Here is a 12,823-nt window from a genome sequence, read left to right on the forward strand (position 1 = left end):
TTCCTAACATGTCCAGTCAATGGGTGTTTTTTAATGAGCCGATTGATTACCTTTTGATTTATGTTCAACACGGTGGCAATAACTCGACATGATATGCCAGTTTGGTGCACGCCAGTGATTTGCCATCCTAGATTTTCTGGGATTTCCAGTAAAGACGTCATTAAACATGAATTTCTCTGTAGAGACCCCTAAGGTTGGGCAGTTAAGGAGGCTACCATTCTACAGGCAGATGATGTGTCAACACTCAGTGTACCATTTGAAAACCTCTACATTGAAAATAAACTCTCATTTACACATCAAACTGGGTGGTGCGATACCTTTGACGAGTTGTGTATATGTTTAAACGCTCGTTAAAGTGCAGCATTTTACTGCACGTTTCAATAGCTTCACGGAGCTGTCTTAAAGTGCGCATAGCGATAATCCGTGCGTTGATGTTGCTACACGGTGAATACAGACGTGTGTGTTAAAGAGGGGTTCTCGGAAACAACTCAATCCGCTTGTCAATCACGTTATCATCAGTGGCATCAGACATGCCATGCCAACTACTGACTGACCTTGTCTTGTTCCGTGTGAACTCGTTCTCCTTCTTCATCAAACAACCAAGGCAAAATTCTCTGGAAATGATCTTGCTTAGCTCCAAACTGTAACAACATGTCTGTGAGTATTCCACATTGTGTATGTTGTAGGCAGTGTCTAATTCATTCACTAAAACGTTCTCTTATGCATAGATATATTCACCACGTCCATGCATAACATTTCAATTCATGGGCTGTTGAAATAATGATGTGAACGGACAGTCTTCTCTCATTTGATTGGGTCGCAGACGAATATAAGACGTCAAGACCAGAGGAAACCAGACTCGGTTATCCGCGGAAACATATTCCATTAGGTGCAAGAGGAAAAATACATGTGGAAATTAGTCATGACACCAGGCAAAAAGGATAAGCCTACCGGTATCACAAACACACAATTTGCATAAAAAACGTAAGTATTTGTTGTCTGACATTGCGATGCGACGGCGGCCTGTAAACATACCACGCAATCAAGTGATGGACCATAAAATCCACACACGATAAGCCAGGAACCGTAGCCTACATTTCAATACGACTCACAGATATCTGACAATCCCTAACAGGATATGTATGAACTATAACACTCGTATGTCTAATTCTCAAACATAATGGGTTCCAACATGACAAAACTCAACCTGAACTTTTTGATAATGGATGAGGTGAGTTTGAATTGGGATTTACGTCACGTTTGGGATATGTGTGTGTGTGTGTGTGTGTGTGTGTGTGTGTGTGTGTGTGTGTGTGTGTGTGTGTGTGTGTGTGTGTGTGTGTGTGTGTGTGTGTGCGCGTGCGCGTGCTTGTCATGTATGTTTTACTTTACTAGACATTTAAATAAGAGTATATAACATAGTTGCTTTGGGGCATGTTGGAAAAGACCACCCTCCAAGGACCTCTGGACTGAAGCTGATCCGGGTGGGCTGCTTTTGTCATTTGTTTTTTTATGGTGACTACAACCAAGGTTCCGCTGTATTTTACTGACTGGTGTGTGTTGCATGTTTGAGATTATTTCGCTCACCTACATACATGTGTGTGGCTACTTGCTTGCTGCTGCTTCTGGTTCAGACTCACTATACTGACTCATACACATCATACTGATTCTAAGCCGGCCAGTCCTTACTTAATCCCCATAATGCCTTGCGCTAGGCAGGGTAACGACAAGTATCATGTTTTGACGTCTTTTGGTATGACACGGAGAGGGAATCGAACCGTGGACGTTCCTCTGTCCACTCTTCCACGGAGGTGGTCGAAGTTCACAGGAGCTTATCGTGTCAGATAGCAGGATAGAAGCCAGAGTCTTGTGTCCCTTGAAGAAATTGACTCTTGGATTTAGTCATCTGTTCATCACACATCCAAACAATAAATAATGCAGGGCTAAAAAAATATTAATTTATTAAAAAACGATGTCATAAGAACAACATGAACAAGTATAAACGTTTTGGCTTGATAATATCACAAAATGTAGAAATACGTGTACAAAATAGATTCATACAAAAAATATTCATGGCTATGATCACGTGATAAGAGATGAATATAAATAGAAACATTATAGTGAAGCCTACGTTAATACTTTGGGCCAGATTTATTCCAACAAGATTAAAGAAACACAACCAATATTTCAGTAGCACAAAGATTGCTGCTACAATCATGAAAATGTCACAACATGTAGACATACGAGTATATATTAAAAGCATAGAAAGCATATACAGAGCTATAATCATGATGATAAGAAATCAATAGAAATAGAAATAATATCGCAAAGTCTGCTGTAATACTATCAGCAAAATAAAATAAACATGTTTGTTCAAACATAACAAATATTTACAACATTGATAACAATGAAAATCATGAAAATATCACATGGTGTATTGACAAACGTAACCAACAAACTCTACCGGGGACTATGACGTGCACTGTATTAATAGACATTCTATTTAAAGGCATGTCGTAACAGAAAAAAAAATGAAACACGGTACACATTACGACTAAAACTGGTGAAGCAATATTACCTTCTTTGATGTGTTTAATACAACTGCCAACACACAATGCGTCATCACATACAGAAATGGGACATTATACATAAAACTATTGCCCTGAAGAAAGGCATAGAATGGTCACAGAAAAAAAACGCATGTTAAATACTGTAACTTGTAATTGCTATGAGATCATGATAACATAGGATTTAGTTGTACAGCCGATCAATAAAAATTGCACTAATGCAAGTACTTAACTAACACGATCATGACAAACATTATTCCACACGGAATCAGTGTATAACTTACAAATATCACTCTGGAAGCTAGTACCGATTTAATCCTTTGTTCATTACACACCTAAAGGATAAATAACTGAAGGATTAAAAAAAATATTTCATAAAAAAACCAACCTATGACAACAACCATCAACTAGTATAACAGATTTGACATGAAAATATCACAAAATGTAGAAATATGTGTACATATTAAATAGAATTAAACCAAAAAAATGTACGGCAATGATCACGATGATAAGAGATAAATATAGGCAGAAACAATTCTGAAGCCTACGGTTCTACTATCAGTCAGATTCATTCAAATAAGATTAAAGTAACACAACACATATTACAAATAGCACAAAGAGGAGGCATATCATTCCGTTGGCATTCAGAAAAGGCATTTGTTCTGTCATTAAGAGAATGAAAGCCCTTCCATATTCAAAAGAAGTCTCTGCTAAAAGCGGAGTCGACTGTAAGAATCAGACTGTATCACAAGCTTGTGTTTATAGGCATATATACTCTCATTTCAAGTCACCCCTTGTATGCAACTCATCATGTTCGGGTTAAGGGTCAAAGCTGCAGTCTGGACAGTCAAGCTTCTTAGGAATCCCCTCCTTCTTGCTGCGTCCTCTCCCCATTGTGTGGACATATTTAAAATACACTTTGTCCTCCCCGCATCTGCTCTGCAACCCCCTGATGTCGATATCCTCCGTGTACAGAAACTCCACATGGAACTTTTTGACAGACACCATCGTGAACGTCTTGGGAACATCTTTCTGGCTGGACATGGAACTTCCCGAGTATCCTCTATTTTGTGAGCATGATACAATTTGTGACAGTGTGTCTTCTCTGACAGTGAAAAAAGGATTATCCTTCAAGTCCATTTCAATGAGCCTCCCCTCACAGAATCTGTCTTCAGCTGACCCCATCTTTGTGACCACAACTGTGACGTAATGTGTGTCCTTGTGACAGTAAAAGTCTGAGAAGTACATCCTGGTGTCTGATGTGAACAGTTCCTCCACCGGGATGAAAAGACGTTTGTTTCCGAATAAGGAGAAATAGGGTATTTTCTTTTTGTTCTTTGATCCGCTAAAGAAGAGGCCATTGATTTTGTTGTTGATTGGACAATATGGGTCGCCATTGTTGTCCTTCAGGTACTTCTCCATCACTCCAGCTCTGTTAGACATGATGTTATCATAGTAGGACTCAGGTTTGTTGCGGTAGAACTTCGTAACATTATATCTGCCTTGAGTTTGCAGGTTCTTGGAACAAAAGGTCTTTGCTTTGTCCAGAAGGTGCTGGAGATCTGCCTTAGTATTGCCTGTAAACAAGGGAGGAAAGGGGAACATTAACTTTATGTATATTCAAGTAACATATTCACAGGCAGGTATACAGTGAAATCTTTTGACGACTTGAGTCGATTCTAGAACACAACAACAACCTTTTCCTCTCTTTCCTCACCAAAACCCTGTTGAAAGTGGAGTTTAAACTCACTTATTGTTGACAAATGAAAGCAAAGTCAACTTACATGTCTTGACAGTGATGGTGTCTGATCCACCAGTTGGTGTGTAGTCCTGACACACAGCTGACCGTTGTCCAGTTGGGTCCACACTGGAACCTTTGAGTCCCACGACCTTGACCTTGTAGTTGGTCCTGGACTTAGAGACAGGCAGGAGTGGGATGCTGGCGCTCACCGGGGCAGACGACATCACAACGTACTCCTTCTGACTTCTCTCACACAACACAACACACAGACCTGCCTCGCTGTCAGAAGGTCCTGTAGGCTTGAGGCTGTAGTCCAGTGGTGGCTTGTGCTCAACCTCCATCTCAAGTTGATCCTGAAAATGACATTTTGTTATAAAAATGAAGGGTCTTCAATTTCTCAAACAAAGTTTGATAATTTCATATCTTGATAAAATACAGAATACCAAAGACAAAATCTCAATTTGTTTCCTTAAATGTGAGTCAGAACAGGGATATCCAATTAAAACTGAATAATACATGTGTGTATCTATTCAGAACGTAAAGTAATACTACATGTTTTTAAATGCTTCTCATCAGACTCTATGTGGCTGGACAACACAGACAGAACAAACGGCACGACACGAGGACTCCTCACTCACCTGAGTCTCCCCCAACAGGTGCATCACGTGACCAAGTGAGAATCCACAACTCAAGTCCAACTCTGTGAAACAAAGAGGAAAACATTATTATTCTTATTGTTCATACATGAGAAGGAAATATGCCATGTATATGAACTTGAAATATTTTGCCCAAACATTCGTGTTTCGTTGATTTAAATATCGGTGCGTCTCCAAATGTCATGCACCACCCAAGTATCCTATTGTAAGTTCGAGTGTCTGTACAACAATACTAGGACATCAAAGGACATGGTGTATGATACTAGTAAGGGAAATGGCACAATACGTTTCCTGAAAGTATATACAAGGTGTTGTAAGATCACATTTGTCATTTGCTTTGATAGACAACAAATCCAAAACAAAATTGTGTTCATTCCATGTATTTTGTCACAGTTTTGCTGTCAGATATGCACAGTAGACCCTCACAAGACCGGACCCTGTTGATCCTGTAACATGTCAAGCTGTTGGCGTGGTAAATATGTATTCAAAGAACACATTATTAAAAAGTCCGGAAATTTGTTAATCCAGAAATTATTTAAACCGTACTGTCATGTTAGAAAAGGTTTCATTGTGTAGTTAAGCATCAAACCGTAGTGTTCCACCCTGTTCGGAGGGATTGTGTTGGAGCATTTAATAAAGACATGAAACAGGTATTCTTCAGTCTAAACGAAATGTTCTTAACAGACATACATTTAAACTAAATGAGATTAACATGACGTAAATTCACCTAAAATTCTACTGATCAATTATGATTACAAAACAGTTATGACTTATATATGACAGATCACGATTTCTGCATAATTTGTTAAATAAAACAATTTTCTCATACCTTGTGTCTGGTAAGTTGGAGAAATGACAAGTTTGCGAGTTGTTTCCACAGTATACGATGTTGCAAAGGGGTGTCTGTCGCTGCTCTGTCCAGTGTCAATCTTCAGTCCGAACACCTGGACTGTGTCCAGATCCGGGACTGTCCGCTCCATATCTTTGCCAGCCTTCAGGACAAACAGGTACTTGAGTGCCCCCTGTCGGTTGTTGACTGCCAGCATCACGTGGGATATACCCGTCCCACACTTGATGTGTACTCTCAATACTGGACGGGAGTATTTATTTGTTTTCAGTGATATCCACGATTCTGATGAATTCTGAAAAAACTGAGAAGCATAACAAGCATGTTATTTTTGTCTGAAGTGAGGGTTGGATTAAAATCAGAATCAATACATTTCCTTGCATAATTTAAGATTTTCACTATCTAATGTCTAACTACAAGAATAATAGCCAATGAATATATAGCTGACCTGATGCTGTTTAAAACATTTACATGCATTTTCTAATTGAATTCTCAGGTGGTAACATTGTTATTTGATTGCACACATATTGTGACCAGGTAACCTGTTTTGAGAACAATTACGTTGAGGTAATTACATGAATTATGAACTATAGCGATCACTGTAAACAATACCTGTAAATGTAACAATATCTGTTTTCTTGACTAATAAAGTGATATTAGACGTGCAGTAACTGGTGAGAAGAAAACCTTGACAGGTAAGAGACACTTAGATACGTCCATGCCTGTCAGTCCCTTGAATGCCACTTAACGAGATTCCAGGTCTAATACAATAAACAATCCAATTTCTGTAAGACAATTATTGGAATCCTAACATATTATACTTGATGCACCAACAACATATTTTGATCATAAGAATGAAAAGTGTCCTTACCATGCTTACACGTCTATGTTCTTCCATCTTGTTCAGTAGTATTCAATGATGTGAGCTCGTCATAGCTTATATGCACAGCCCTGTCACTCCTATTGATAGCCAGGGGATTGCAGTGTGGGGAAACTGCTGGTTTTCCCAAAGGGGATTCCCCTAAAGAAGCTTCTGGTCTGACCTTCATCTTGGCCTGGGAGGTGTTGTTGGCGCTACCAGAGGTATTACCTGACACAGGAGACCTGTGTGTGGATGTGTGTGTGTTTTTATATTACATCCGGCTTGTATCTGACGGGTGTATTCAGATATTATGTTTTTGGTGTGTTTAACACTGCAGTCCAACCACACATGGACACACTCCTATCAGCAGGTCATGGTAACCTGGTAATCCCGAACTATTTTTAGACCGAGGTTACAACAGCTGAAAGTTAAATGCACTGCGCACAAAGAGCTTGCATCGTTTGACTGACGTTGAGTAGGATACCAAGATAGACATTTTCAAATTTTATAGATACTGCTTGATCTTGTGTATATTGAAATTGGAATATGTATTTAATAGTTAGAATTTTATTTCAGAATGTCCATAAATTATGAAATCAGTCATTGTTATTTTATGATAAGTGGTGGAGACTGGACACAACTTGAGGGTATGTGGTGGGGACTGGACACAACTTGAGGGTATGTGGTGGAGACTGGACACAACTTGAGAGCATGTGGTGGAGACTGGACACAACTTGAGGGTATGTGGTGGAGACTGGACACAACTTGAGGGTATGTGGTGGAGACTGGACACAACTTGAGAGCATGTGGTGGAGACTGGACACAACTTGAGAGCATGTGGTGGAGACTGGACACAACTTGAGGGTATGTGGTGGAGACTGGACACAACTTGAGGGTATGTGGTGGAGACTGGACACAACTTGAGGGTATGTGGTGGAGACTGGACACAACTTGAGGGTATGTGGTGGAGACTGGACACAACCTGAGAGCATGTGGTGGAGACTGGACACAACTTGAGAGCATGTGGTGGAGACTGGACACAACTTGAGAGCATGTGGTGGAGACTGGACACAACTTGAGAGCATGTGGTGGAGACTGGACACAACTTGAGGGTATGTGGTGAAGACTGGACACAACTTGAGGGTATGTGGTGGAGACTGGACACAACTTGAGGGTATGTGGTGCAGACTGGACACAACTTGAGGGTATGTGGTGGAGACTGGACACAACTTGAGGGTATGTGGTGGAGACTGGACACAACTTGAGGGTATGTGGTGGAGACTGGACACAACTTGAGGGTATGTGGTGTGGACTGGACACAACTTGAGGGTATGTGGTGGAGACATGACACAACTTGAGGGTATGTGGTGAAGACTGGACACAACTTGAGGGTATGTGGTGGAGACTGGACACAACTTGAGAGCATGTGGTGGAGACTGGACACAACTTGAGGGTATGTGGTGGAGACTGGACACAACTTGAGGGTATGTGGTGGAGACTGGACACAACTTGAGAGCATGTGGTGGAGACTGGACACAACTTGAGAGCATGTGGTGGAGACTGGACACAACTTGAGAGCATGTGGTGGAGACTGGACACAACTTGAGAGCATGTGGTGGAGACTGGACACAACTTGAGGGTATGTGGTGGAGACTGGACACAACTTGAGGGTATGTGGTGGAGACTGGACACAACTTGAGAGCATGTGGTGAAGACTGGACACAACTTGAGAGCATGTGGTGGAGACTGGACACAACTTGAGAGCATGTGGTGGAGACTGGACACAACTTGAGAGCATGTGGTGGAGACTTGACACAACTTGAGGGTATGTGGTGCAGACTGGACACAACTTGAGGGTATGTGGTGGAGACTGGACACAACTTGAGGGTATGTGGTGGAGACTGGACACAACTTGAGGGTATGTTGTGGAGACTGGACACAACTTGAGGGTATGTGGTGCAGACTGGACACAACTTGAGGGTATGTGGTGGAGACTGGACACAACTTGAGGGTATGTGGTGGAGACTGGACACAACTTGAGGGTATGTTGTGGAGACTGGACACAACTTGAGGGTATGTGGTGTGGACTGGACACAACTTGAGGGTATGTGGTGAAGACTGGACACAACTTGAGGGTATGTGGTGAAGACTGGACACAACTTGAGGGTATGTTGTGGAGACTGGACACAACTTGAGGGTATGTGGTGTGGACTGGACACAACTTGAGGGTATGTGGTGAAGACTGGACACAACTTGAGGGTATGTGGTGAAGACTGGACGCAACTTGAGGGTATGTGGTGAAGACTGGACACAACATGAGGGTATGTGGTGAAGACTGGACGCAACTTGAGGGTATGTGGTGTGGACTGGACACAACTTGAGGGTATGTGGTGAAGACTGGACACAACTTGAGGGTATGTGGTGGAGACTGGACACAACTTGAGGGTATGTGGTGGAGACTGGACACAACTTGAGGGTATGTTGTGGAGACTGGACACAACTTGAGGGTATGTGGTGTGGACTGGACACAACTTGAGGGTATGTGGTGAAGACTGGACACAACTTGAGGGTATGTGGTGAAGACTGGACGCAACTTGAGGGTATGTGGTGGAGACTGGACGCAACTTGAGGGTATGTGGTGAAGACTGGACGTAACTTGAGGGTATGTGGTGGAGACTGGACACAAGTTGAGAGTATGTGGTGGGGGTGGGGGTGGGGGGGTGGGGTGGACTGGACACACCTGTGTATGGGGAGGGTTGGGGTAGTTTAATGCTGAACACTGCAATGTTCCATGTATACGAGTCTGGGAAGATAACCCAGTGTATGAGCAACGATCCACCTCATCAGGTAAATTTACACGCTACCAACCAAGTCACTCATCCAAACCATTCGATTTATTAAGTTTTCTCCTACGACACGCATATCTAACTTGGGACAAATTCCATCCTGGAATTAGAACTATTTCTATCAGTGCATCAAAATTGGCAATAGGCTTCTTAAATTAGTTGTTACAATGCTATTACACAAAGAATGAGAGAATTCGCAATTGACATGTTAGATTCAGTGGTAACATATCAAGCATCAATCACACTATAAGTGACACATTCTAAATGGTTTGAAATTAAATACATCTTTAAATGTGTCATAGTATTAATATTCTTAATAGTGTTTCGTGAACTTTTTTTTAACCTGCGATGGTGTATTTATATTTCCATTTCAGTTATTATCGACAAATTCAAATAATTTTTAAAATGACAACAAATTATCCCTAGACGGTTGTTCTTGCCAACTTCAATTCCTTAATGCTGTTGCCTTGCAAAGTCTGTCGCAGCAGATTCGCCCTGATTATGTTCCTAGATTAGTCAGCACAATATATAGCCGTAAAGTTGATTGCTTTCTTAATAAGCGCACTCGTGGGTTTCACCAAAGTGGTAAACGTTTTCCACTTTCAAGGCAAGGGCGTTAACTGACTATGGATGTCCAGTTTCCATACTGCCGAATTAGGATGGAATTCCGGATTTAAATTTTGGTTAGACTAACGAGTCTATGCAAAGTCCAATCAAAATCGCCTTGTCAATCAAATTCCAGCCTCGTTCGGCGAGGGTGGAAAATGGACTTTTATAGTTAACGCCCTTGCCCGTGAAATTGCGTTAAACCCAACACACGCACACTGTCAGAGTTTGTTTGTCTGTTGTTTAACGCCACATTCAGCAATATTCCAGCTATTTGACGGCGCCCTGAAACATGATCGAGTCTGGACCAGACAATCCAGTGATTGATATCATGAGCATCGATCCACGCAATTGGGATACAATGACATGCATCAACCAAGTCAGCGAGTCTGACCATCCGATCCTGGTAGTCGCCTTTTATGGGAAGCATGGGTTGCTGAAGACCTATTCTACCCTGGATCTTCACAGTTCCAGTGTCAGAGAAACAGGCACATACTCATATCCACAAACAGCCTAGATAGCTATTTCATATTTATGAAGCATTTAATCCATTTTGTTGATGTTTTTTTTAATCGTGTTTTGTTTATATTTTTTGGTTTCAGGTAACACTTGCTTGGTTAAAAGATGCCACAGAAATCATTCCATGATTTTTATCTTATTCCAGACACAAATTTACGGCTTATTGTTTTTCTTTGAAAGAAAAAGCAGACAATTTGTTATATTTTTGCACAACACATTTTGTTCTGGAAATCCAGTGAAAAGTACTTTTCTTTTTTATGGGAAAAAAAAACTTAATCGTTCCTAGTATTATCTGCAACAAATTATTAATTTAAAAAAACTCCCAATATTTTCCCCTTCAGATGGAAGATAATCTTGATCAACAACACATCAATATTGGCAGTCATCCGGAGAAATGGGGTTTAACGTTGCGTCCAAGATTATTGCACTTGTATAGCTGTGTGAGTGCCCTTGCTTGTACTAGTCCGGACTGATGCCGATTAATAGTGCAAGCCCACTGAGATACCATGCCACAGTTTAACATCAGTACCCCACTCAGACACAGTATGCCGAGTCCTAGCCGACCAGTCCCTGCTTTATCCCCTTAACACCAAGCGCCAGGCAGGGTAAGAAGTACCATATATTAACGTCTTTAGATATGATGCGGACTGTGATCGACTGTGATCTACCACTAGACCAGGAAGGCTGTCTCATCAGGATGTGTTGCTGTGTCTCTGAGCTTGGAGGAAGGATGTACATGTCGGTGGTGATAGATCAGGTTGGAGTATTCTGTCACAAGGACATCAAGTGACATGTCACAGCAAGGTTGGTTGTTTGGTTGGTTTGTTGTTTAACGCGGCACTCAGCAATATTCCAGCAATGTATAACTTCAAGCACAATATATTGCACATGAGCACAACACAAATTATAAAAAAAATTATGGATAGAAAAATAAATGCAACAAAAATAATCTTATTTTCTTGTGCTGTATTTTACAGTTTGTTGTCCAGCTCAAACTTAACCACAAAACCAATTTTCACAAACGTAAAAATATACAATTTTGAATACCTATTTGGTTGAATTCTGCTACAATGAGTTACTATCTAGTCTCTCTACAGATCCTGAACAATATTAGTTTCCCTTCTGCCCAGCCCTGACTGTATTGCTATAGCCCAGATTGAAGCAAGTCTCCACAGGTTCACTCCCATCTCACTGGGGTTCTTCTTTCTAAATATAATTGTTTGTTTCTATCAAAATCATTTATTTTCCGAGACTATGTAAGTATGGTTTTACGCAGCTTTTAGCAATGTTCCTGCAATATCACGGCGGGGGACACCAGATATGGGCTTCACACACTGTGCCCATGTCGGGAATCGCACCTGGGTCTTCGGCGTGACGAGCGAACGCTTTAACCACTAGGCTACCTGACCTTCAGGGTTTGTCTGAGTTACTTTTAAGTTGTTATATTCCATAACTAAAATTTAATGCTTTTGTTATCTCACAGAATTAATCAGTTGAACAATGATTGGACTTCTGATAAAATTCACACCTCATCTCATTCAGTAAGCCGTTTTATTAGTCCTGACAGGTTTCATAATGGTTAATAATAGAATGCTCTTTGGCCATGTTGGCAATACTCCCGTGTGAGTTATCTCCCTTACCTCTGACCCACCACGGAACGTATTCTCCGAATCTAAAACTGAAACTGTTGGTTTTTCCACCAACAACCTACTTGAAAGTCACATTCCCTTCTCTGATAGCGCACCTTCCCGATTGATCTGCGTTTCACTGTGTGTTTGACTTAGGCCAAAAAAAATAATAGACATGGTTCTCAGGCACCACCCGCATCATCATAATGTTCACAGCACGTTTCATTTTTATTTTCATTTTTAAAACAGAAAAACAAAAATCCTTTAATATTCCAAGCCTAACTGTAGTCAAATACTGTATTCCAGTATTTTACTCATCAAGGAATACATTTATGAAGGGAGGCCCTTTCCCACAACTGTTTATTTGGTTACACATCTGTTTATTTGGTTACATACTAGTTTGAACAACCCGAAAAAAACACCATCCGCCCGCACTTTATTTTTTAAAGCCATTGCCTGAGAACCAATTATTTTATTTGTTTAAGCCGTACATGACTCAATCCTTCCGTGTAGTCCCAGACCTGGTGTGGCCCAGATTGTACCTGCCTGCC

General features: G+C 41.1%; 2 protein-coding genes across 2 annotated transcripts; both read right to left on the minus strand.

Annotated features, from left to right (window-relative positions):
- Positions 1–1,992: 1,992 nt before the first annotated feature.
- Positions 1,993–6,756, minus strand: LOC139474238 (uncharacterized). Its single transcript, XM_071257161.1, has 5 exons — positions 6,683–6,756; positions 5,794–6,115; positions 4,947–5,008; positions 4,352–4,661; positions 1,993–4,144 (listed from the first exon to the last, which is right to left on the minus strand). Exons 1-5 carry the CDS (start codon positions 6,707–6,709, stop codon positions 3,387–3,389), a joined length of 1,479 nt encoding a protein of 492 aa, XP_071113262.1. The 5' UTR covers positions 6,710–6,756; the 3' UTR covers positions 1,993–3,386.
- A 528-nt stretch (positions 6,757–7,284) lies between these two features.
- LOC139474185 (sialidase-like) lies at positions 7,285–9,618 on the minus strand. The gene is made up of 2 exons (XM_071257081.1): positions 9,603–9,618; positions 7,285–8,822 (listed from the first exon to the last, which is right to left on the minus strand). The coding sequence occupies exons 1-2, from the start codon at positions 9,616–9,618 to the stop codon at positions 7,285–7,287; spliced, it is 1,554 nt and encodes a 517-aa protein (XP_071113182.1).
- Between the last annotated feature and the right edge of the window lie 3,205 nt (positions 9,619–12,823).

This window comes from Haliotis cracherodii, unplaced genomic scaffold (assembly GCF_022045235.1).
Source record: "Haliotis cracherodii isolate W230 unplaced genomic scaffold, xgHalCrac1.p SCAF_3, whole genome shotgun sequence".
Taxonomy (NCBI): Eukaryota; Metazoa; Mollusca; class Gastropoda; order Lepetellida; family Haliotidae; genus Haliotis; species Haliotis cracherodii.

What these genes read in the sequence shown, in the direction of transcription:
- LOC139474238 (XM_071257161.1), bottom strand. Translation starts at nt 6,709, where the DNA reads ATGGAAGAACATAGACGTGTAAGCATG. An exon ending in AACATAGACGTGTAAGCATG is followed by an intron (nt 6,116 to 6,682) that starts GTAAGGACACTT and finishes TATGCTTCTCAG; the next exon opens with TTTTTTCAGAATTCATCAGA. An exon ending in TCCAACTTACCAGACACAAG is followed by an intron (nt 5,009 to 5,793) that starts GTATGAGAAAAT and finishes TTTGTTTCACAG; the next exon opens with AGTTGGACTTGAGTTGTGGA.